Source organism: Rhinatrema bivittatum, chromosome 4, assembly GCF_901001135.1.
Source record: "Rhinatrema bivittatum chromosome 4, aRhiBiv1.1, whole genome shotgun sequence".
Classification (NCBI taxonomy): domain Eukaryota; kingdom Metazoa; phylum Chordata; class Amphibia; order Gymnophiona; family Rhinatrematidae; genus Rhinatrema; species Rhinatrema bivittatum.
Genome location: NC_042618.1, coordinates 215,273,300 through 215,300,309, shown reverse-complemented (window position 1 = coordinate 215,300,309; position 27,010 = coordinate 215,273,300). Strand labels below are relative to the sequence as shown.

Here is a 27,010-nt window from a genome sequence, read left to right as displayed (position 1 = left end):
AGGATTTCAACGTCTTATCTACGATGACGTCTAGATCCTTTTCCTGAATGGTGACTGCTAATGTGGAACCTTGCATTGTGTAGCTATAATTTGAGTTACTCTTCCCTTAGCGCATTACTTTGTACTTGTCCAGATTAAATTTCCTTTGCCATTTGCATGCCCAGTCTCCCAGTTTTGCAAAGTCCTCTTACAATTTCTCAGAATCCTCTTGTGATTTAACAGTTTTGAATTATTTTGTGTCATCTGTAAATCTGATCACCTCACTTGTTGTTCCAATTTCCAGGTCATTTATAAATATGTTAAAAAGCAGTGGTCCCAGAATATATCCCTGGGCATTCCACTATTCACATTTCTCTGCTGGGAAAGTTTACTATTTAACTTTTGTGAAAATCCGGATACACTGTATCAACTGGCTCATCTTTATCCACATGTTTATTCACATCTTCAAAAAATTGTAGCAGATTGGTTAAATCCACGTTGGCTTTGTCCCATTAAATTATGACTTATCTATTTGTTCAGTAATTTTGTTCCTTATGATAGTTTCTACTGTTTGCCCAGCACAGACATGAGGCTCACTGGCCTATAGCTTCCTGGATCACCCCAGAACCCTTTTTAAAAATTGGCATTACGATAGCAATTCAATTTCCAAATGTACACGAGTGTTTGTAACACATGTACCTCACACTTACTGGCTTGCATAGAGAACCTTCATGCTTAATTTTTTGGGGGAAAATTATCCTGGAGTACATGTAATAAAAGTGTCAATGCAGTATGACTGCATGAGCCAGTTCCAAATTGCTCCCCCTCCTCCCCTCCCCCACCATAGCCAGTTCAGCCTATGGCCTGTCCGTTTTTAACTTTTACATTAGGAGGGCGGCGGGTACATTTGTAACAGTCCATAGATTTTAAAGCAATGGCCCTCAGACTTTTTACAGCAGTTTTCAAAAAGAAGGTACACACATACATTCCCTTTGAAAATTATCCTGCCAAAACTCCTTGCACACCTTTACACCTGCTAATTGTGCACAGTGTTTTTTTCAGGGAAATTTATGTGCACACTTTTGAAAATGCAAAAGCGTGTGAGGAAGTACAAACCCATTCTCATCCCCAGATACACTTACCCCTGCTGCGCATAAATTCACGCACATACAAGCTGTACACAACTAAGTTTCCCCCATATCAGACAGGTAATTTTGTAAAAGGCCATTTTGGTGGGAAAAGCACAGTTTTATCCATAACAATGTCTCTGGATGTTACCCTACTTATGTATTAATGACACAGGGAAACCCTGTGTTTTTATTAAATGTCATTTCTGCAATCCCATTGCACTTTTTTTTTTTTCATAGAAATCAACCCCTGCTTGGAGAATAATGGTGGATGTGACATAAATGCAGAATGCACTCAAACAGGAGCCAACAAGGTATGTGAGACAATGCGCTTACCAAATATCATTAATAATTAGGGGAACTGTCAAGCACATACTGCTACGACTACTACTAGACATATGCAACACCACACAGATACATATAAGGGATAGAAAGGAGTGCTTGATAGTATTTAAATTTATGTGAGCCAGAGAGAGAAATGTATTATTTCTCAGCATTCAGAAGGATTAATCAACGATCAGTGGGTTATGCACCTCTTCCAGCAGATGGAGACAGAGCAAAGCTGACGTCACGGAATAAATGCCTCTGCACTAACATCAGCTCGCCAGTAATCTCCATCTCCAGCAAATGGTGGATGTGCTGCTCCCTACTGGGGTGCAGACTTGACTGGTGGTGCCTCCCAACCCCCTCAATGAAGGTGTGCCGACCCACCTCCTAGAGCAGTAGATAGGAGGTCACTTACCTCTTTTTTTTATCAGAGGTAGGTCAACATCATGTTAGACCAATGGGTTCTAGAAGTGATAAGGGATAGAGTAGAAGAGAACTGGAAGGCTCATCGGCATACTACTCCCAGCATCCCCCAGGAGATGACTCCTGAGGTCACAGTGAAGAGGATCGGAAGCACGTGCCATTAAGCGCGTGAATCTCAAACCCTTCAAATGTTTGAGTGAAGATCAATTTAATGGTGGTTAAAGAGGTTTGGTAAGTCTAGCTTTGGGAAATCTTTGGAATTAAAAAAAGTTTGGAGAAAAATGAAATAGTGGGATATTTTCTTTAGAGTTTGTAAGTGTCTGAGATAATAAGCAAGCCAGAGGTAGTTAATTCTAGTGTCTGTCTTTCCACCCACTCAACCCTTGATTTTTAGGCAGGAGACACTTTCTCATTAAAAATCAATCAGGTCTTATCTAAATCATACTATTGCACCACCCCTTATTGAGAGTTTAATCATCCCCTTCTATGACACTAGCAGATTAATTAGTAAATACACCTGTAAATTTAAAGTACTCTAATTCCAACTCTCTTAGTATCCTAAACTTAACTAGCAGATTGATTAGTAAATACACCTGTAAATTTAAAGTACTCTAATTCCAACTCCCTTAGAGGTAGATTTTCAAAGGGGTACACGCGTACCCCCCGAAAACCTACCCCATACCCCCCCTGCGTGTGCCGAGCCTATTTTGCATAGGCTCGGCGGCGCGCACAAGCCCCGAGACGCACGTAAGTCCTGGGGCTTGCATGGAGGGGCGTGTCAGGGGGTGTGACGTGAGTGACGCAGGGTTTCGGGGGCGTTTCGGGGGCGTGGCGCCAGCCCGGGGGCGTGGTCGAGGCCTCCTGACCAGCCCCCGGGTCGGGTGATGGCACACCAGCAGCCCATGCAGATTTACGCCTGCTTTCCGCAGGCGTAAATCTGCCAACAAAGGTGGGGGGGGGGGGGGTTTAGATAGGGCCGGGGGGTGGGTTAGGTAGGGGAAGGGAGGGAAAGTGAGGGGAGGCGGAAGTGAGGGGAGGCGGAAGGAAAGTTCCCTCCGAGGCTGCTCCGATTTCCGAGCGGCCTCGGAGGGAACAGGCAGCGCGCACTGGGCTTGGCGCGCGCAGGTTGCACAAATGTGCACCACCTTGTGCGCGCCAACCCCGGATTTTAGAAGATACGCACGGCTACGCGCGTATCTTATAAAATCCAGCGTACTTTTGTTCATGCCTGGTGCACGAACAAAAGTACGCCTGCGCGTACATTTATAAAATCTACCCCTTAGTATCCTAAACTTAACTAGGAACTTAACAAAATTAAGATGAAGGCAGCAGTCCAGCAGCAAGAGGGGGGCTTTCCAGTCTTTTGCATTGAGTGTCACACGTATGATTTTTTACCCGCCCTGGCTCTCAGGGAATGTGTCTGATCTCTGGAGGCTAGAGTGGCAGACTTGGAGTTGCTGAGGTAGACAGAGAGGTATATTGATGAGACCTTCAGGGACATAGTAGCCAAGTCCCAAATCCAGTCTAGCAGCCCCAGTGCTGCCCTGGATCAGAAAGGTTTCCCAGTTGGAGAACATTACACTGATGTAGCACGAAGTGATCCTGTAGCAAGGACCTGCTCTCCAGGTAACATATTGTCCTCTCACACTGAGGACAAGTCTCCCAAGGCTACTGCCTAGGAGGGAAGGGTTAGGCCGGCCATCATAGTTGATGATTTGATATTAGAAATGTAGATAGCTGGGTGGCTGGTGGACATGAGGACTGTCTGGTAACTTGCTTGCCTGGTGTGAAGATGGCAGACCTCACGCGTCACTTAGATAGGATTATAGACAGTGCTGGGGAGGAGCCGGCTGTCGTGGTACATTTATTTATTTATTTATTTTAAATTTTTATATACCGACATTCCTGTACAGAATACAGATCACACCAGTTTACAGTATAAAAGAACAGTCGAGTGGGAGCAATACAAGGAACATTTGGATACCAGTAACATTAACATTAACAACCATAGAGTAAGGAGCAACTTCAATACAGCCTAAAAACATAGCATATAAATAACATATATTTGAAAAAGGGGGGGGGATGTATTCCCGTGAGGGATAGGGAGTCTGGGGGGGGGGGGGGGAGGGCTGGAGAGAATGCAAAGGACTCCCTAAGTGAAGCGCTGGTAGGGGATAGACGAATGGAAACCTAATGAGAGAGTGATGAGAAAACCGGTTACATAATATTATATCTAATGGTAATAGACTGGTTGCAAACAGGAAGCTAGGTTATGTGAACCTATGCTTGGGTCAGGGGGTCAAGGAGCAAAACTGAGGATACAGGGAGGGGGGAAGAGGCAGGGCAAGGGGGGAAGGCAGGGTAAATAGGACATAAAATTATGGAGGAGATACTGAAGGAAAAAAGAATGTGGGCACAAACAACATAGGAAAATGTGGGAGAGAAGTTCTGGAAGCCAAATTTAGGATTTTAGATAGAAAGCTGAAATCCAGAACCTCCAGAGTGGCATTCTCTGAAATGCTTCCTGTTCCATGTGCAGGTCCCCAGAGGCAGGCAGAGCTCCAGAGTCTCAATGCATGGATGAGACGATGGTGCAGGGAAGAGGGGTTCAGTTCTGTAAGGAACTGGGGAACATTTTGGGGAAGGGGGAGACTTTTTCAAAAGATGGGCTCCACCTTAATCAGAGTGGAACCAGACTGCTGGCGCTAACATTTAAAAAGGAGATAGAGCAGCTTTTAAACTAGAACAAGGGGGAAAGCCAACAGTCACTCAGCACAGCAGTGCATGGTTCGGAGGACTGTATCCTTGAAGGATACTAATAAAAAAGGAGAGTTAGGGCATCCCAATAGAGAGGTTTCAATAAAAGCAAACATAGTCCATGTGCCTATATGTAAAAAATCACCTGAGCTAAAGATTTCCAAATTATCCCTATCAACTGAAAAGCAGGTTGTTAATACAAACAAAAAACACACTTTGAAATGCTGTATGCCAGAAGTCTAAGAAGTAAGATGGGAGAGTTAGAGTGTTTAGCAGTAAATTATGAGATTGACATAACTGGCATCTCAGAGACCTGGTGGAAGGCGGATAACCAGTGGGAGAGTGCTATATCAGGGTACAAATTATATTGCAATGATAGAGAGGATCAACTTGGTGAGGGTGTGGTACTTTATGTCCGGGACGGTATAGAGTCCAACAGGATAAAGATCATACAAGAGTCTAAATGCTCAGTAGAATCTATATGGGTAGAAATCCCTTGTGTGTTGGGTAAGAGTATAGTGATAGGAGTATACTACCATCCACCTGTACAAAATGATCAGACAGATGATGAAATGCTAAGAGAAATCAGGGAAGCTAACCAATTTGGCAGTGCAGTAATAATGGGAGATTTCAATTACTGAATCAAAACAATGTGGAACCCAGCAAATATTTTAAATAATAGCTTAAGAAGGTGTCAGCAAGCCTGACGTTGTGTGACTTATAAATAAAAGACACCAACCGGTCTTCCACCTTCTTAGGCTATTATTTAAAATATTTGCTGGGTTCCACATTGTTTTGATTCGACTTTGGTTGTTGTGGTTATGCGTTGACTCCCTTTGTTTAAGTTAGATTTCAATTACCCCAATATTGACTGGGTAAATGTAAAATCAGGGGAAACGACTGCTTCATGGAGCATTTGGTTCAGGAACCAACAAGAGAGGGAGCTATTTTAGATTTAATTTTTAGTGGAACGCAGGACTTGGTGAGAGAGGTAATTGTGGTGGGGCCCCTTGGCAATAGTGATCATAACATGATCAAATTTGAACTAATAACTGGAAGAGGGACAATAAGTAAATCTACAGCTCTAACACTACATTTTCGAAAGGGAAACTTTGATAAAATGAGGAAAATAGAAAAAAACTCAAAGGTGCAGCTGCAAAGGTTAAAAGTGTTCAACAGACATGGATATTATTTAAAAATGCAATCTTAGATGCACAGTTCAGATGTATTCCATGCATTAAGAAAGGTGGAAGGAAGTCAAAATGGTTACTGGCATGGTTAAAAGGTGAGGTGAAAGAGACTATTTTAGCCAAAAAAAACCATCCTTCAAAAATTGGAAGAAGGATCCATCTGAAGAAAATGGGGGAAAGCATAAGCATTGTCAAGTTAAGTGTAAAACATTGATAAGACAGGCGAAGAGAGAATTTGAAGTGAAGTTGGCCATAGAGGCAAAAACTCATAATAAAAACTTTAAAAAATATATCCGAACCAAGAAACCTGTGAGGGAGCCTCTTGGACCATGACCGAGGGGTTAAAGGGGCTCTTAGGGAAGATAAGGCCATTGCAGAAAGACTAAATTAATTCTTTGCTCTGTGTTTACTAATGAGGATGTTGCGGAGATACTAGTTCTGGAGATGGTTTTCAAGGGTGATGAGTCAGAAGAACTGAACCAAATCACTGTGAAGTTGGAAGATGTAGTAGACCAGATTGACAAACTAAAGAGTAGCAAATTGCCTGGATCGGATGGTATGCATCCCTGGGTTCTAAAGGAACTCAAAAATGAAATTTCAGATCTATTCGTTAAAATTTGTAACCTATCATTAAAATCAACCATTTATACCTGAAGACTGGAGGGTGGCCAATGTAACCCCAATATTTAAAAAGGGCTCCAGGGGCAATCCGGGAAACTATAGACCAGTGAGCCTGACTTCAGTGCCAGGAAAAATAGTGGAAACTATTCTAAAGATCAAAATCACAAAGCATATAGAAAGACATGGTTTAATGGAACACAGTCGACATGGATTTACCCAAGGGAAGTCTTGCCTCACAAATCTGCTTCATCTTTTTTGAAGGGGTTAATAAACATGTGGATAAAGGTGAACCATTAGAAGTAGTGTATTTGGATTTTCAGAAGGCATTTGACAAAGTCCCTCATGAGAGGCTTCTAAGAAAACTAAAAAGTCATAGGATAGGAGGCGATGTCCTTTCATGGACTACAAACTGGTTAAAACTCTCAACTCCTTACACTGGCTCCCAATAAAATACAGGATAGACTACAAAGTTTTATCAATCCTCCACAAAATAATCACAGGACAGCAAAACTACTGGCTAACCAAACACATTGAATTACATGCTCCAAAGCGGAACCTTCGCTCAATGAATAAAGGCCTCCTCAAAATTCCTCATGCAAAAACCATGTATCTATCATCAACCCGAGAGAGAGCTATATCCATCACCAGCCCCTCCCTATGGAACTCTTTACCCCACAATCTAAGAATTCTATTTTACACCAAAAACTTAAAAAAAGACTTAAAAACCTGGCTATTTACCAGAGCCTTCTCAGATGCACTTAATCATTAACACCAACAGACTCCCAACCAGACAACACCAAGAAAATAGAGATACCACCCTGTCCACCCATGAAATCTCAACACAACCAAGAAACCTGCAATAGTCATTCAAGAACATTTTCCTATATATAATAACTAGAGATGTGAATCTTGTGATTGATCGTCTTAACGATCGATTTTGGCTGGGGGGGGGGGAGGGAATCTGATCGTCGCGGTTTTGTTTTTTTAAAATCGTTTAAATTGTAAATCGGGGGAGGGCGGGAAAACCGGCACACTAAAACAACCCTAAAACCCACCCCGACCCTTTAAAATAAATCCCCCACCCTCCTGAACCCCCCCCCCCCCAAATGTTTTAAATTACCTGGGGTCCAGTGGGGGGGTCCCAGTGTGATCTTCCACTCTCGGGCCACGGCTGCGTTAATAGAAATGGTTCCTGTCCCCCGACGTCACGAGCGCAGGAGATCGCTCCTGGACCCCGCTGGACCCTCAGGGACTTTTGGCCAGCTTGGGGGGGCCTCCTGACCCCCACAAGACTTGCCAAAAGTCCAGCGGGGGTCCAGGAGCGACCTCCTGCACTCTGGCCATATTGCCGTATTGCAAAATGGCGCTGGCCATAATGCCATACGGCTGGCGCCATTTTGCAATACGGCAATACGGCCATATGGCCGGCGCCATTTTGCAATACAGCCCGAGTGCAGGAGGACGCTCCCGGACCGCCGCTGGACTTTTGGCAAGTCTTGTGGGGGTCAGGAGGCCCCCCCAAGCTGGCCAAAAGTCCCTGGGGGTCCAGCGGGGGTCCGGGAGCGATCTCCTGCGCTCGTGACGTCGGGGGACAGGAACCAATTAATTTCTATTAACGCAGCCGTGGCCCGAGAGTGGAAGATCACACCGGGACCCCCCCACTGGACCCTAGGTAATTTAAAACATTTTGGGGGGTTCGGGAGGGTGGGGGATTTATTTTAAAGGGTCGGGGTGGGTTTTAGGGTTGTTTTAGTGTGCCGGTTTTCCCGCCCTCCCCCTTCCCCTCCCCCCTCCCTTGATTTACGATTTTTGACGATAAATCGGGGGAATTCCTATTGTATCGCGCCTCTAACGATTTTTGACGAAAATATATCGGACGATATTTTAAATCGTCAAAAAACGATTCACATCCCTAATAATAACTAACCCTGCATTACTTCCACCAATGTTACCTAACTTTTTCAACTATGATACTCTCTGTTAAAACCCTAATGTTACTTTGTCCTCATATTTTTACTGTAAACCGTTGTGATGGCAAAACCGAATGACGGTATACAAAACATGTTAAATAAATAAATAAATAGATAAATAAAAAGACAGGAAACAGAGAGTAGGATTAAATGGTCAATTTTCTCAATGGAAAAGGGTAAACAGTGGAGTGCCTCATGAATCTGTACTTGGACCTGAGCTTTTCAATATATTTATAAATGATCTGGAAAGGAATACGATGAGTGTGATTATCAGATTTGCAGATGATACAAAATTATTCAGAGTAGTTAAATCACAAGCGGATTGTGGTAAATTGCAGGAGGACCTTGTGAGACTGGAAGATTGGGCTTCCAAATGGCAGATGAAATTTAATGTAGACAAGTGTAAGGTGTTGCATATGAGCTGGAATGCTTAATCTGACAATTCCCATACTCCTGGATCAGTGATCACTGTAAAAAAGGGAAATTTAAAACCTGTTAATTCAACGATGAGAAGTAAATCCAAAATTTTAAATGAAGCCTCTATCACAATTTTTGTGCAAAAGAAACTAGAGGACTGCTTGATATTGTTGCGTGTGCCAGCTGTGGCAGGCCCGCAGCCAGGCCCTCTTACCCTTTGTTGCCTTATCCAGCATCTGGCTCCACTTTCCTTGCGGCGGTAGGCCGCCAGCTCCGTCCTCGAGCCACCCCCAGTGCTCCTGATGCTACGATGAACTCCTGTGTTCCGTGGTGACCTCTTTGCATGGCCCGCGGAAAGCCTCTGCCGTCCAGCATCGCGCCCCTCCCTAGTTACATGTGCGCGCATTACTGACTCTTTTATAGGGCCTGCGGTGGGAACTTGGCCATGGCCCTGGATGAAAACGTCACTGAAGCTCCGGTGTATAAGGCCGAGCTCAGCTCCTGTTAGTTGCCTTTGCAACAGGTCTCCATGCTGGTTGTGTACTTCGTTGCCTCCTGGTGATTCCTTCGTGTTCCTGTTCCTGTCGAGTTCCTGTTCCTGGTTTGCCTTCTTCATTCCTGTGTTCTTGCTACCCAGCTTTCCTTATGGACTGATCTTCTCCTGGACCCGACCACTGCTTTGCCTGACTACGCTATTGATCTTCTCCTGGACCCAACCACTGCTTTGCCTGACTACGCTATTGATCTTCTCCTAGTCCAGACCTCTGCTCTGCCTGACCAAGCTACAGATCATCTCCTAGTCCAGACCTCTGCTTTGCCTGACCACATTACTGATCATCTCCTAGTCCAGACCTCTGCTTCGCCTGACCACGCTACGGATTATCTCCTAGTCCAGATCTCTGCTTCGCCTGCCTATGCTTTTGCTTCTCTCCTGAACTTGACTTCAGGTTGCCTTGCCACCGCTCCTTGATTGCCGCCTGCCAAAACTCCAGCCGGCCCCAATACCCAAAGGCTCAACCCGCGGGGAACGAGGGCTGGTATTGGTGAAGCTCCAGCTGGCCTCTGTCAGTCAGCCCACTCTGCCTGCCGACGGTGGGGATCCGTAGGATCTCTCCTACGGGTAGTGTCAACCCCACCTCAGCCCAAGGGCCCACCTCCTGCACAACAGGTTGCAAAGTCCATGGACTCGGTGGAGCCGTGTGCCCTCCAGGCTATTCCTGGCCTGGCTTCAAAGGTACAGCAATGATTCCTTGAGGCACTGGCCTACTCCACTGAATGTCTGCACGTCCAGCTTGATGCCCAATCCGGTAATCCAGTTCCAGCACTGGGTTCCTCCAACCAACAGCCATCTCCCTCTACCTCCAGGGCCTTGCTGGCCCTACCAGCTCCGCCTCATTTCAATGCTGACTCCAAGCTCTGCAGAGGGTTTATCAACCAATGCTACATGCAGTTTGCTCTGCAGCCCTCCATCTTCCAAGATTAACTCACGAAGGTCACCTTTATCCTGTCTCGTCTGGAGGAGAAGGCGTTGGCCTAGGCCTCGCCCTTATGGGAGCACTCGGATTTGCTCCTGCAAGAACTATCTCACTTTGTGGCCATATTTTGCCCAACCTTTGACATCCCTGGGCAGCATGCTGTGGCAAGTGCTAATCTGCTTCACCTTCGACAGGGCCAAAGGAGCCTGTTTGACTATATGATTGAATTTCAGACCTTAGCCACCGAGCTCTCTTGGCAGGAAGACTGCTTACGAGCTATCTACCTGGATGGACTATCTCCTCAGCTGAAGGACGAATTGGCAGCTCATGAGCTCCCTCCCTCACTTACGGATCTTATCGATCTGACTGGCCAAATTGATCATCGTCTCCAAGAGCGCCATCGGGAGAATCAGATGCCCAGAAGGTCCACTCGGGTACGCTCCTACTCACCACCGACCACCAGCCCTGCCACCAGTGGGGTCCCTCTTGTGGTCAAAGAGGAAGAACCCATGCAGTTGGACCGTGGGCGGCTGTCCCCAGAAGAGTGTCTCCACTGGAGACACTCATCAGGCCTGTGTCTGTATTGTGGAGCACCAGGCCACTGTTTTTAGACCTGCCCAGTCCATCCGGGAAACTACCTGGTCTAAGTGCAGTAGGCGTCCTGAACTTGGGTGCTACCACACTGACCTGGGACTCCCGGCCCTTCCCAATCCTTGCTCTGGTTGATTCCGGTGCAGGAGGAAATTTTTTCTCAAGGATCTAGTTCAGCTATTGGGTATTGATACCCATCCCTTGGAAACTTCCTTGTGTATTGCATCGATTTATGGTGAGCCATTACCTGGCTGAATCTCCTTGACTACAGAGCCAGTTCATCTCCTCACTGGCGCCCTCCATGTTGAAGAAATCAAACTCCTTGTTCTGGAAAAATCGATTCACCCGGTAGTCCTGGGACTACCTTGGCTCCAACGTCATTCCCAGTTTGACTGGGGGTCGCTCCAGCTGATGGAGTAGAGGCCAACTTGCCACCAGACTTGCTTTAAAAAGGTGGTACCGCTTCCTACAGTTCCCTTGGCTACCTCCTCTTCTGGCATCCCAGCTCCTTATGTAGACTTTGAAGATGTCTTCTCAAAGCAGAAGGCAGACATTCTTCCACCTCTTCAGAGGTTTGATTGTCCCATTGAGCTCTTGCCTGGAACTACGCCTCCTCGAGGGCGGAACTACCCTCTATCACTGTTATAATTAGTGAGGTTTGGGTGGACCCTTGGACACTGTGGCAGCTGACCACGCCCATGGGGGGAAGTTCTGAGAGGGGCCACAGGTCAGTGTTATGTTTTGTAGGGTTTGGGTGGACCCTTGGACACTGTGGCAGCTGACCACGCTCATGGGGGGAAGTCCCGTGAGGGGCCACAGGTCAGGCTCAGTTCTGGACACACAAACACAGATTATATCTTTTATTAGACAGTTTGTGAAGCTACCAGAGGTGGCGGTAGTGAGTAGAAGATGGAGCCCGGCTGGGCTAGTATTCCTCAGGGCGCTGGAACAGCAGCTTCTCCGGTAGCAGTGCTGTTGGAAGAAGAACTGAGAAAATGAGTACATTGAGATATTCACAGAGTCCCAGTATGGAGAAGCCCCGAGAAAGGGAGAGCTGGCCCTCGAGGATCAAGTACCAGATCCCTGGGCACAGAGACTCGTTGGCAAGTACTCATGCAGCAGTTCTCCATAGAAGATGGCACTGGCGCTGGAATGGAGGCAGGCCCTCGAGGAGCGAGTACCTGGTTCTAGGGAAACAGCTCTGAGGAGTAGATGGTAGTAGTACTCACAGATGGTGTCTGTAGCGAATTCTTCCAAGTAGAAGAGGAGATGGATACAGGCAGCGAGTCAGGGAACATGTGCCCTCGAGGAGCGAGTACCGATTCCTGATAGTGACCTGAAAAAAGCAGAGAGGACCCCGAGGAGCGGGTACCTCGTTAACAGCAAAGAGTTCAAATAGAAGTTGGAGGCTGAATAGCTGGGTACAGAGACCGAATCCCATCCGTATTAATTCCCTTGCTAACTCAGAGGCTAACAATAAACAACAGGCTTAAATATCCGGGCAGCGTGATGTCATCACAGGGGGATGCCCCTGAGCAACGCACTAATGAGGAAATAAGAATGAGGGCTGCGTGGCACGCGCTCCCTAAGGTACCTGTAGAACATGATGGGAGGCAGTGCCCAAGCTGGTCCAGGGACGCCGGAGAAGACGGCAGGCGGATGCCACGGCAGCCAGGCATCCGTGAAGAGCAGGAAGAGCTGCAAAAAAGGAAAGGTAGGCGGAGTGAAGCCGTCGGGAAGTGACAGTCGCAACAGTCACTACCAGAGACTAAAGCTATGACGGAGTATATCCGAGAGAACCTTGCTAAAGGGTTCATTTGACCATCAACGTCTCCCGCTGGAAAGGGATTATTCTTTGTCACGAAGAAAAATGGATCCTTAAGGCTGTGTATCGATTACCGTGGCTTGAATGCCATCACGCGTAAAGACAAGTATCCATTGCCCTTGATCTCTGAACTGTTCGACCGTTTATAAGAAGCCTCCATCTTTACTAAATTGGATCTACATGGAGCCTACAACTTGGTGAGTATCTGCCCTGAAGATATCTGGAAAAATTCAGAGACCTCTTGTACTTCAAGGTCGTAGCATACCTTGACGATATCCTTGTTTTTTCTAAGGATCTTACTACGCACCATGCAAATGTGCACACGGTCCTTCAGTGTCTTTGTGAGAATCATCTCTTCACAAAGTTGGACAAGTGCCTTTTTGAAAAGTCTGGTTTGTCCTTCCTGGGGTATATAATCTCGCAGCAAGGAGTCATGTCTGGAGCCCTTTTTAAATATCAGGGTTACATTGGCCATTTTCCAAACTTCAGGTATAATGGGCGATTTTAATGATAGGTTACAAATTAACTGAAATAGGTCTGAAATTTCACTTTTTAGTTCTCTCAGAACCCTGGGGTCTATGCCATCCGGTCCAGGTGATTTATGACTCTTTAGTTTGTCAATCTGGCCTCCCACATCTTCCAGGTTCACCGTAATTTGGTTCACTTCATCTGAATCATCACCCTTGAAAACCATCTCCGGAACGAGTATCTTCCCAACATCCTATTCAGTAAACACCAAAACAAATAAATTGTTTAATCTTTCCGCTATGGCCTTATCTTCCCTAATTGCTTCTTTAACCCCTCAATCATCTAACGATACAACCAATTCCCTTGCAGGCTTTCTGCTTCAGATATATTTTTTAAAGTATTATTGTTAGTTTTTGCCTCTATGGCCAACTTCTTTTCAAATTCTCTCTTAGCCTGTCTTATCAATGTCTTACATTTAACTTGCAAATGCTTACGCTTAATCCTATTTTCTTCTGATGGATCCTTCTTCCAATTTTTGAATGAAGATCTTTTGGCTAACATAGCCTCTTTCACCTTATATTTTAGCCATGCTGGCAATTGCTTGACCTTCCTTCCACCTTTCTTAATGCTTGGAATACATCTGGACTGTGTTTCTAGGATGGTATTTTTTTAACAATGTCCTCATCTGTTGCATACTTTTTACCTTTATAGATGCACCTTTCAATTATTTTTTACTATTTTTCTCATTTTATCAATGTTTCCCTTTTGAAAGTTTAGTGCTACAGCCATGGATTTACTTATTCTCCCCCTTCCAGTCATTAATTCAAATTTGATCATATTATGATCACTATTGCCAAGCGGCCCCACCACTGTTGCCTCTCTCACCAAATCCTGCACTCCACTGAGAATTAGATCTAAAATTGCTCCCTCTCTTATCGGTTCCTGACCCAATTGCTCTATAAAACTGTCATTTATTCCATCCAGGAACTTTATCTCTCTAGCATGTTCTGATGTTTTACTTACCCAGTCAATATTGAGGTAATTGAAATCTCCCATTATTACTGCACTACCAATTTGGTTAGCTTCCCTAATTTTTCTTAGCATTTCACTGTCCATCTCACCATCTTGGCCAGATGGAAGGTATTATACTCCTATCAGTATACTCTTCCCTAACATGCAAGGGATTTCTTCCCATAAAGATTCGATTGTGCATTTAATCTCATGCAGGATCTTTATCCTGTCGGACTGTATGAAAACCCACCAAGATGCTCCTCTCTGTCATTGCGATATAATTTGTACCCTAGTATAGCACTATCCCATTGGTTATCCTCTTTCCATCATGTATCTGAGATGCCAGTTAAGGATATGTCATCATTCACTGCTTAACACTCAAATTCTTCCATCTTACTTCTTAGACTTCTGGCATTAGCATACAAACATTTCAAAGTGTGTTTTTTGTTAGTATTAATATTCTTCTTTTCAGTTGATAGGGATAAACTGGAATCTTTTAGCTCAGGTGAATTTTTAATTATAGATACTTAGACTACTTTTCTTATTGGAACCTCTCTGTTCAGATGCCCTAACTCTAATGCTTCATTAGTATCCTTTGAAGATACCTCCCTCCGAACCATGCAGTGCTGAGAATGACTGTCAGCTTTCCCTTTTGATTTAGTTTAAAAGCTGCCTTATCTCCTTTTTAAAGGTTAGCACCAGCAGCCTGGTTCCACCCTGGTTAAGGTGGAGTCTCTTTGGAAAAGACTCCCCCTTCCCCAAAAGGTTACAAAACTGAATCCCTCTTCCTTGCACCATCATCTCATCCATGCAATGAGACTCTGGAGCTCTCCCTGCCTCTGGGGACCTGCGTGTAGAACAGGGGACATTTCAGAGAATGCTACCCTGGAGGTTCTGGATTTCAGCTTTCTACCTAAGAGCCTAAATTTGGCTTCCAGAACTTCCCTCCCACATTTTCCTGTCGTTGGTGCTCACATGTACTACGACAGCTGGCTCCTCCCCAGCACTGTCTAAAATCCTATCTAGGTGACGCGTGAGGTCCGCCATCTTCGCATCAGGTAGGCATGTTACCAGGCGATCCTCACACCCACAAGCCACTCAGCTGCATTTCCCTACTGGGTATTGCCTGTGAAAGAAAAAAAAAAGGAAGAAAAAGAAAACATCAAGAAGAAGAAACGTTTATATAGCACCGCTTGCCTCCTGGGGTGATACCATTCGGTCCCTCCCTCAGTAGGGAGCCTTCAGTCTGGTAGTCTTGGATGGCGTGGACTTAAAAAATTTTAAATTAGCAGTTGCAGGCCGAGAGAGGCTTGGTGGTGAAGGCTTTTGGCCTTTCCCCCCATAGCCATGATCCGTTCTTGCTCTCAGCCAGGGAGGGATGAGCTCAGGTAAAAGTTATTACTTTCTTAAAAAAAAAAAAAGAAAGCAAAGAGAGAAGGAGAAAGAAGAAGAGGAACTCGTTAGTGAGATGTTTTCCTACCAGCATTCAACTTTTCCGCTCACGTTTCTGGGGAGTTCTGTGAGGTGTAGAGGCAGTTCAAGCACAGTGGGTTGAGCAGCCTTTTGGCTAGGCCCCGCTGTCAGGTTTCTCCTTTTGGCATGTGGTAGGCCATGACGGTTAGTTTGTGCCTTTTTTAATGTGTGTCGTCGGCATGCATCTGTGTGTCTCATTGTGCATCCACCTCCTCATTTCTTTTTGGGCACATGTGTGTGTCTGAACGATTCTTTTAGACGAACATTCTATGTGTCCAGATTGGACGTCCTTTTTTCTGGATGCACATTTTGTGCACCTAGCTTGAGTGTTCTTTTTCGAACGAATGTATCTAGATGCATGTTTTGTGCACCTAGTTTGGGCAAGTGTAGTAAACATGTGTACCTGGACGCACGTTTTTTGAGCACCCAGTTTGGGAACACTTTTTACCTGCAGGTACCTGAATGCACATTTTGTGCGTCTAGCTGGGCGCATACGTATTCCTATCTCTGAGCGCATTACAACCATGGCACTGGTGGCATTTATCTATTTGTGCTGCATGCCATATCGGGGAGATACAGCCGGAGCTTTCTACAAACTGTGTCAGTGCAGCCTGGATAATCGTGGGGATTTTCCTCCTTCTGATTTTGCTGATTATGGTCCATCTCCTTGGTCTGAGGGGAGTGGAACTGAAGGTGACATGACACGAATGTCTCCTCCTTCAGTTGATCCACCTGCCGAGTCTTCAGGTGAATCTTGCTTTAGGATATCAGGTTCGGGCCTATGGGGCCTAGAATGGAGCTGTCCTCCTTTTCTTGGGTGGAATTCTTCCCAGGATTTCAAACATTTCTACAGGGGCAGTCATCTGAGTCGACAATACCTATTAGTTTAGGTCTGTGCACTCAGAGTTCTCTAGTGCCTACCACCATGTTCAAGCACCATGATGCAGCACAGCCTCCAAGGTTCAAATGCAGGTGGATCAAGATGATACCAATAATGATGGTGATGGCTCTCCTGTTGAGCAAAGGGAGATTCCCCCAGAATTGGAGCCACATAGAACTCTTCTCCATTTTTTCATAGAGAGGAGTTGCTGACCCTGATCTCTCAGACTTTTAAGACCCTTGGAGTGACTGGGAGTGACTCCTTGTGAGTGCAGAAAAAGGACCCCATTTTGGTCATCCTACGCAAGATCAAAATCGTAGAGCATATAGAAAGACATGGTTTAATGGAACACAGTCAACATGGATTTACCCAAGGGAAGTCTTGCCTAACAAATCTGCTTCATTTTTTTGAAGGGGTTAATAAATATGTGGATAAAGGTGAACCAGTAGATGTACTGTATTTGGATTTTCAGAAGGCATTTGACAAAGTCCCTCATGAGAGGCTTCTAAGAAAACTAAAAAGCCATGGGATAGGAGGCAATGTCCTTTCATGGATTACAAACTAGTTAAAAGACAGGAAACAGAGAGTAGGAATAAATGGTCAATTTTCTCAGTGGAAAAGGGTAAACAGTGGTGTGCCTCAGGGATCTGTACTTGGACCGGTGCTTTTTAATATATATATAAATGATCTGGAAAGGAATACGACGAGTGAGGTTATCAAATTTGCAGATGATACAAAATTATTCAGAGTAGTTAAATCACAAGCGGATTGTGATTCATTACAGGAGGATCTTGCAAGACTGGAAGATTGGGCATCCAAATGGCAGATGAAATTTAATGTGGACAAGTGCAAGGTGTTACATATAGGGAAAATTAGCCCTTGCTGTAGTTACACAATGTTAGGTTCCATATTAGGAGCTACCACCCAGGAAAAAGATCTAGGCATCATAGTGGATAATAGGGATGTGAATCGTTTTAGGACGATTAAAATTATCGTCCGATAATTTTAATATCGTCTTAAACCGTTATGGAACACAGTACAATAGAGATTCTAACGATTTATCGTTATAAATCGTTAGAATCGTGAGCCGGCACACTAAAACCCCCTAAAACCCACCCTCCCGAACCCCCCCCAAATGAGTTAAATAACCTGCGGGTCCAGCGGCGGTCCGGAACGGCAGCGGTCCGGAACGGGCTCCTGCTCCTGAATCTTGTTGTCTTCAGCCGGCGCCATTTTCCAAAATGGCGCCGAAAAATGGTGGCGGCCATAGACGAACACGATTAGACGGCAGGAGGTCCTTCTGGACCCCCGCTGGACTTTTGGCAAGTCTCGTGGGGGTCAGGAGGCCCCCCACAAGCTGGCCAAAAGTTCCTGGAGGTCCAGCGGGGGTCAGGGAGCGATTTCCCGCCGCGAATCGTTTTCGTACGGAAAATGGCGCCGGCAGGAGATCGACTGCAGGAGGTCGTTCAGCGAGGCGCCGGAACCCTCGCTGAACGACCTCCTGCAGTCGATCTCCTGCCGGCGCCATTTTCCGTACGAAAACGATTCGCGGCGGGAAATCGCTCCCTGACCCCCGCTGGACCTCCAGGAACTTTTGGCCAGCTTGTGGGGGGCCTCCTGACCCCCACGAGACTTGCCAAAAGTCCAGCGGGGGTCCGGAAGGACCTCCTGCCGTCCAATCGTGTTCGTCTATGGCCGCCGCCATTTTTCGGCGCCATTTTGGAAAATGGCGCCGGCTGAAGACAAGATTCAGGAGCAGGAGCCCGTTCCGGACCGCCGCTGGACCCGCAGGTTATTTAACTCATTTGGGGGGGGGGTTCGGGAGGGTGGGGGATTTAATTTAAAGGGTCGGGGGTGGGTTTTAGGGGGTTTTAATGTGCCGGTTTTGCGATTTTTACATTTTTCACGATTTTTCACGATATTTTACCCCCCCAAACGGCAACAATACGATTCCCTCCCCCTCCCAGCCGAAATCGATCGTTAAGACGATCGAGGACACGATTCACATCCCTAGTGGATAATACTTTAAAATCGTCGGCTCAGTGTGCTACAGCAGTCAAAAAAGCAAACAGAATGTTAGGAATTATTAGGAAGGGAATGGTTAATAAAACGGAAAATGTCATAATGCCTCTATATTGCACCTTGAATACTGTGTACAATTCTGGTCACTGCATCTCAAAAAAGATATAGTTGTGATGGAGAAGGTACAGAGAAGGGCAACCAAAATTATAAAGGGGATGGAACAGCTCCCCTATGAGGAAAGGCTGAAGAGGTTAGGGCTGTTCAGCTTGGAGAAGAGACGGCTGAGGGGGGATATGATAGAGGTCTTTAAGATCATGAGAGGTCTTGAATGAGTAGATGTGAATCGGTTATTTATACTTTCAGTTAATAAAAGGACTAGGGGGCATTCCATGAAGTTAGCAATTAGCACATTTAAGACTAATCAGAGAAAATTCTTTTTCACTCAACGCACAATAGAGCTCTGGAATTTGTTGCCAGAGTATGTGGTTAGTGCAGTTAGTGTAGCTGGGTTCAAAAAAGATTTGGATAAGCTCTTGGAGGAGAAGTCCATTAACGGCTATTAATTAGGTTAACTTAGGGAATAACCACTGCTATTAATTGCATCAGTAGCATGGGATCTTCTTAGTGTTTGGGTAATTGCCAGGTTCTTGTGGCCTGGTTTGGCCTCTGTTGGAAACAGGATGCTGGGCTTGATGGACCCTTGGTCTGACCCAGCATAGCAATTTCTTATGCTCTTAAAGTTTCATGTTTCTTTCCCATACTGGATATGATTCAAGAGTTGATTGATCTAGAATGGAGTGCACCAGAGGCGTCCTTTAAAAGGGTGCATGCCTTGGCGGTTTTATTCCCCTTGTATCTGCAGGCCAGAAAGTAGCTGTGTTTCCCAAAGGTGGATGCTTTGGTGTGTTCTGTCATGAAATGAACTACCATCCTGGTAGAGGGAGGTGCAGTTTTTAAGGATGCTCAGGATAAGAGAACTGAGGGTATCCTAAAGCCTTTGAGGCAGTAGCAATGAACTTGCAAATTGCTTCTTGTTGTGCTACCCTGAGTCTTTCTCAAGAATCCGGCAGCGCTGCTTTTGATAGTGGATCTGTGGTAGGACCGGAGGCTGCCTTCTTAGCTGATGCGGGCTATAACCTGCATTGCACAGCCGCCAGAGGAGTTAAGTACATAAGAACATGCCATACTGGGTCAGACCAAGGGTCCATCAAGCCCAGCATCCTGTTTCCAGCAGTGGCCAATCCAGGCCATAAGAGTTGCTTCTGTTATAGCAGTCAGACGACAGCTGTGGCTATGCAACTGGTCTGTAGATACTATTTCAAAGTCCAGTCTTACCAAGCTGCCCTTCATAGATTTGCTTTTGTTTAGCAGTGAGTTGGAGAAAATTATAAATAAATGGGGAGAAACCTAGGTTCCTTGCTTGCAAAAAGACAAAAAGAAAGTTTCCCAGACTTTTCGGACACGTGGCCACTTTCAAGACTACTGGCGTTTTTGGCCTTATAAGGGAACTTCTTCCCAAAGATCCTTTCCCTTCAGCAGATCTCAGTCCTTGAAAGGATGTGGGCTCTGGAAGTGGATCCCCTCAATCTTCTCAATGAGGATTTGTGGGCTCACTTTTTGGTTCAAGAGATAGGTGGGCACCTATCTCATTTTTAACACAGATGGGTCCAGATTACTTCGGATCAATGACTCCTTGAAGTGGTTCAGGACGGTATGCGCTAGAATTTCTTCGCATTCAGCTGAATGCCTTTATGATATATCCATGAAACTCCCCTCAGAAGAGCTAGCAGTGGAAGCTACATTGCAAAGGCTGTTGGATCTGAAAACCGTGATTTCCGTTCCTGAATCGCAACAAAATACAGGCTGCTGTTCCATTTATTTTGTCATGCCCAAACAGGAAGGGTCCTTTTGACCCTTACTGGATCTCAAGGGAGTCAGTTGTTATTTGTGAGTCACTCATTTCAGGATGGAAAAAGTGCACTCTGTCATAATGGCAGTATAAGCAGGGAATACCTCACGTCTTTGGATCTCATGGAGGTATGTCTGCATATTCCCATTCACCAGGAACATCAACGGTTCCTTCAGTTTGCCATTCTGAATCGTCATTACCAGTTTCAGGCCTTACCTTTCGAGCTGGCCACTGTGCCAAGGACCTTTTCCAAGGTCATGGTGGTGGTAGCGGCGGTCTTACGCAAAGACAGCATTCTTATTCACCCCTATCGGGACAAGAGCATAGAAGAGAGTCTCCGGCTTCTCGCAAGGTAGTCTTTTACTACAGGAGCTAGGCTGGGTGGAGAATCTGGTCAAGAGCAATTTGCAGACTCAGACTCTGGAATATCTCAGAGTTCACTTCGATACAAAACAGGGGAGTATTTCTGCTGGAGACTTAAATCCAAAGGTTGATTGTTCGAGTTCAAACCCTGACAAACACTATTTGCCTGACCGAGTGGTCTTATATACAGGACCTGGGGTTGATGGCTGCCGCATTGGAAGTAGTTCCCTGGGCGAGGGCCTCTTCAACGTGTGTTGCTTTCCTGATGGAGTCTGCAGTCGCAGGCTGCTCCTACCATTAAAGGTGAAGTTTCAGTTGCGCTGGTGGTTACAGGCGGATCATCTCAGGAAGGGAGTTTCCCTGAAGACGCCAGATTAGTTGGTACTTATGAGAGATGCAAGCCTTCTGGGTTGGGTGGGCTCACTTTCAGGAGTTGATAGTACAAGGTCACTGGAATGCAAAGGAGCAGCAGTGGAACATCAACAGATTGAAGCTTGGGTGGTTTAGTTAGCTTGCTTGCGGTTCTCTGAGTGTCTAGAGACTTGGGCGGTCCAAATAATGTCAGTCAATGCGACAATGGTGGCTTACATCTGTCATTAGGGTGGAATAAAGAGTCAACAGGTGATGGAGGAAATAGATGCACTTATGATGTGGGTGGAGCAACATCTTCTAGGCATATCTGCCTTGCACATTGCCAGAAAGGACAATATCAGAACTGATTTCCTAAGCAGGGGAAACTTGGACCCAGGAGAATGGAAGATGGCGGATGAAGCCTTTCAGCTTCTTGTGAACCGCTGGGGCCTACCAGACCTAGACCTGTTGACGACCTTCAACAATGCAAAAGTTCCATGCTTTTTCAGTCATAGGCGGGACCCAAAAGTGCAGGGCATTGACGCTGTCATTCAGGATTGGCCACGCGGTACCCTGCTGTATACATTCCCACTCTGGCCTCTGATAGACAGGATTGCCCAGAACATTGCAAGTCAAACCAACACCTTTTAATGGCTCCAGATTGGGCTTTGCGTCGTGGTATGCCAATATCCAGAGGCTGCAGGTGGGCAGTCCCCTCAGGCTACCATCTCGGAATGATCTGTTGGGGCAAGTTCTCATTCTACATGAGAATCTGGATTGGTTTTGTCTTACGGCTTAGACATTGAAAGGGCTCAGTTGTCAAAGCAGGGTTATTTTCCTGCTGTGATTTACACCTTACTTCAGGTCAGGAAATTTTCTACTTCTCTAGCCTATGTTAGGGTTTGGAGAGTTTTCGAGGCTGGGTGTTCTGAGCGAGATTCTCAAACTCTCAAGGTAGATATTCCTTTATTTTTGGAATTCTTACAGGATGGCTTACATAAGAGCTTGGCCTTTAAAACCTTGAAAGTTCAAGTTGCAGTTCGTGCTTGTTATAGGGAGCGAGTCAATGGAGGGCTTTCGTCTTCCCATCCCAACGTGTCCCATTCCTTGAAGGGAGTTAAGCATCTTCACCCCCCTTTGCAGCTTCCAGGGCATCTGTGGAACCTTAATTTGGACCTGGAATTGTTTGCAGGTCCAATCTTTTGGCCGCTGCGTGCTCTTTTCTTGTGGCTGCTTAAATTGAAGACAGTGTTTCTGGTAGCAATCTGTTCGGCATGTTAGGTCGCCGAGCTGTAGGTTCTTTCTTGCAGTGAGACTTTTCTGTGTATGACTCCGGGAGTGGTTCAGCTTCGGACTGTGCCTTCATTTTTGCCAAAAGTGGTTTCATTTCCCTGCCCACCTTGGACAGGGACAGAGATGAAAGTGAGTATCGTCTTTTGCGTTGCTTGGACATCAAGCGACATTTCCTGCGGTACTTGAAGATGACTAAATCTGTCTTAAAGTCTGATCGTCTGTTTGTGCTTCATGGTGGCAGTAAACGGGGAGCACCGGCGATGCAGGTAACGATAGCCCATTAGGTTAAAGAAGTCATTATGGACATCTGTGTAGCTGCTGTGGTTGCTTTGCCAAAACAGATTAGAATGCATTCTATGAGGGCTCAGGCAGTTTCGTGGGTGGAACTTCATCTGTTGTCATCTGTTGAGATTTGCCGAACAGTGACGTGGTTATCTTTGCACATCTTTTCCAAGCATTACAGCTTGGATGTTCAGGCTAGGGAGGACACCGCATTTGTGCGGGCAGTATTGACTGGACCACTGGCAGTCTCCCGCCCTTTTTGGGATTATCTTTGGTACATCCCACTGGTGGGGACTGGCCTTCCTAAATGCAGAGGAAGGAGAAATTACCACTTAGCTGATAATTTCCTTTCCTCTAATGAGAGCAGGCCAATCCACGACCCACCCTTGGTTACCGATGTTTAAATTTTGGTTCGCTTTTTCAGGGCAAACATTGTGGAGTGTGATTCCTTCTGTTCATTGAAAACTGGTAAGTGGCTTCTCCTGCCCCTTAATTTAGTGAATATGTTACTTCTTTTGGCTGAGCTCAGTGTTCCCATTGGGTTGGAAGCATGAGTGGTTGATTGCTAATGATAATGTTCAAGTATAATCAGTTTGTCCACAGTTTGGATTTTCCAGAGAATACTAGTGGGCTGATATATCCATGACTTCAACCTTTGTTCCATCTCCATCTGCTGGCAGAGGTGCATAACCCACTGATGGGGATTGGCCTGACCTCATTAGAGGAAAGGACATTATCAAGTAAGCAGTAATTTCTCCTTTATTGACCTTTATTTCTCTGGACTAACATGGCAACCACAATCCTTTAAAAAACTATTATACGAGGAAAGATAGCCACTACAGTATAAAAATATGGTTATATTCATTTCAGACACAGTAATTAAAATTTGCATTTGTTTCTATGCTAAAATATACCCTTTTCTCCCATTCTTGTAGTCTGTTTGTAACTGTTTGCGAGGATACTCGAAATATGGCAAAAGTTGCATCTCTATAAACCCATGTTTACAGGTGAGTAGCCTGTTACTTATTTGTTCATTTATGTGCCTAGTAAAGTGGATCAAAGTAATGGTTCTATTTTTAGCCAGGTTTCAGCAAGATGGGCCTGTAGTAGCACCAACAAATAGATAACATCATATGCTAATTCTGCAATCCTTTTTCATATGGAAATAATTCTACTGTACAATTTAACCCTTATCAAATGAACTTCACAGTGTGTTAATACAGACAATGTCTGCCAGATCTTGCCTCTAATCACCTAACAGAAACATGTTGGTGACAATTTTGAATAGCTTGTGGTGCTGGCAACATACATGGACATATTTAACCTGCATACATTGTCAGCATTTTTTTAAGGGAAATTACCATTTAGGTTAAAAAAAGAAAAGGTTGGAAAATTTGTTTTCTCAATACAGAGGAGTTTCCTTCCTTTTATGAGCATTTAAATATTAGCTGGAATACCACACATATCACACATTCAGTAAGATTGCTTTTTGTGAAAGAAACCATCTAGTCCAGTGGTTCCCAGCCCTGTCCTGGGACCCCCCCAGCCAGTTGAGTTTTCAGGATATCCACAATGAGCATGCATGAGAGAAAATGTGCATGTTATGGAGGCAGTGCATGCAAATTTTCTCTCATGCATATTCATTGTGGATATCCTGAAAATCTGACTAGCTGGGGGGGTCCCTAGGACAGGGTTGGGAACCACTGATCTAATCTATCTGACCTATTATGTTTTCACAAACTTATAATATATTGCCAGACTTTATAAACAATGCGGTTCCATATCTTGGGGCCAATGTACTAAGCCATGGTGAGCTCCATAGGAATGGGCTCGTAATGCAGGAAAAAATGTGCATGTTACCAGAACATTTAAATGCTATCTAAATCGTGTTCATAGTGCATTCTTTTGTGATAAAGTTTGTGTAAAAACGCAGAGTTCATCACAAAGAAACTTAACTGCACCTCCCCAAGGTATAGTTAAGTTTTGCAAAAAATTTGGTTTTGTGAAATTTTTCACACAAAATTTAGCTATGCGAATACAGGTAATGGACAGCTTTGCATAATTATGCAGCTCATGTTGCAGTTGGGTGCTGCAGTCAGGATAGTGGACCCTTGGGCCAGTCTACCCAGAGAGGCAGGGTAGGCCGGGAGGCGGAGCCACAGGCCAGCGGTGTTCACCCGGGAACCAGAAACCCCCCAGGAGGAGCCCGTAGGGTCCTGGAACCTTGGGACTTAGGAGAACGCTCAGAGTCTATAAACAGAGGAAGCCTGGGCAGAGGGCGTAGCAATTAAAGTCCAAAGAGAACACAAAGTCTGTAGACCAGCAATGCAGGTTGAGGACCAGCTGATGATAGGACAGCGGGCAACAACAACACCTGTGGCAAGCTGGACCGTGAGGCAGGAGTTGAAGACAGGCTGTGAACTGGAGCAGGCTGTAGCCTGGAACGGAGTCTGTAGCTGGCTGTGAACCGGAGCGGCTGTAGACTGGAATGGAGTCTGTAGCTGGCTGGAACCGGAGCAGGCTGAAGACTGGAATGGAGTCTGTAGCTGGCTGTGAACCGGAGCAGGCTGTAGACTGGAACGGAGTCTGTAGCTGGCTGTGAACCGGAGCAGGCTGAAGACTGGAACGGGGCCTGCCGCTGGCTGTGAACCGGAGCAGGCTGTAGACTGGAATGGAGTCTGTAGCTGGCTGTGAGCCGGAGCAGGCTGAAGACAGGAACGGGGCCTGCAGCTGGCTGTGCACTGGAGCAGGCTGAAGACTGGAACGGGGCCTGCAGCTGGCTGTGCACCGGAGCAGGCTGAAGCGGAGCCAGGAACGGGCCAAGGTCGGAGGCAGGCGGCAAGCTGAAGCAAAGTCAGGAACGGACCAAAGTCGGAGGCAGGCGGCAAGCTGAAGCGAAGTCAAGGCAATCCAAAGGTCAAGTCAGGAATGAGGAACAGATGAAAGCGCAACTCAGAACTACTAGGCAGTAGTGAACCTCGTTGCAAGGCAAGGAGAAGGCGTCCAAACGCCGGTTATATCAGACTTAGGGTGTGGCGTCGTTAGCACAGGCGGGGCCAGACTTCCGGGGGCTGTGCGCACATAGTGTGCGTCCTCACGCGCGTGCGAGGCAGCAGGGAGATGGGCAAGCAATGGCGGACGCCATGAGGAACCGGCAGAGCTGCAGGGGTCCCGGGCATACGGAACGCGGCGTTTCCAATAGTGGAGGTGAGCCCTGTTCAGAGTAAGAGAAGGGGAAGCGGTGGAGACCGCAACAGTACCTCCCCTTTACACAGCCCCTCTTGAGAGGACCGGGTTTCCCTGGATGGTCCTGATGGAACTGCTGCAAAAGGCTCTTGTCAAGGATATTGCGGCTGGGTTCCCAGGTGTTATCTTCGTCACCACAGCCCTCCCATGCCAGTAGGTATTCCCACCTACGGTTGTGGAAGCGGACATCCAGGACCTCTCGCACTTGATACGTGGGGTCCTCGTCAACGGCAGTATCTGTAGGAACCGGAGGCATGCGATGAAACCGAGAGAGAACCACCGGTTTAAGCAGAGACGCATGAAAGACATTGTGGATTCGGAGGGATGACAGTAGTCTTAACCGATATGACACCAGACCTACTCATTCAGCAACTTGAAATGGCCCACAGAACTTGGGTGCAAATCTCCGGGATGGGAGCCAGAGGTGGATGTTTTTTGTGCTGAGCCAGACTCGATCCCCGGGCTGGTAGGTGGGAGCTGGTTGTCGGTGGCGATCGGCCGCTTGCTTGGCAGACGCGGCTGAGCGGTGAAGGTGTTTCTGCGTAGAGTGCCACAATGTCTGTAATTGCCGAGCCGTTGTCTGTATGGCTGGTGAGGCGCTGGGAGCTTCTAGCGGTAGTGGAGGTCTCAGTGGTTTCCCGTAGACCAGGTGGAACGGGGATTTGCCGGTAGCAGCGTGAACTTGGTTGTTGTACGCGAACTCGGCCCAGGGCAAGAGTTCGGACCAATTGTCCTGTCTCTCATTGATGAAAGCCCAAATGTAAGCCTTTAGTGTCCGATTCATTCTCTCGGTTTGTCCATTGCTCTGGGGGTGGAAGGCTGTGGAGAAGCTGAGCTTTACCTTAAAGCATTTACAGAGAGCTTTCCAATAGCGGGCTACGAACTGGGAACCCCTGTCTGAAACAATGTCTAGAGGAAGACCATGTAGTCTAAAGACATGCTGGGCAAAGAGGCGGGCCAGTTCGGGTGCTGAAGGCAGTTTCGGTAGAGGCACCAGGTGCACCATCTTT

The 27,010-nt window shown here is 46.2% G+C and overlaps 1 protein-coding gene across 1 annotated transcript in view; it reads left to right on the top strand.

Moving 5' to 3' along the window:
• STAB2 (stabilin 2) overlaps positions 1-27,010 on the top strand; it is a 473,152-nt gene that overhangs the window by 266,215 nt on the left and 179,927 nt on the right. Inside the window, 2 exon segments of the mRNA XM_029599680.1 lie at positions 1,347-1,420; positions 23,690-23,761. Of these exon segments, the coding sequence (XP_029455540.1) occupies positions 1,347-1,420; positions 23,690-23,761 (146 nt within the window).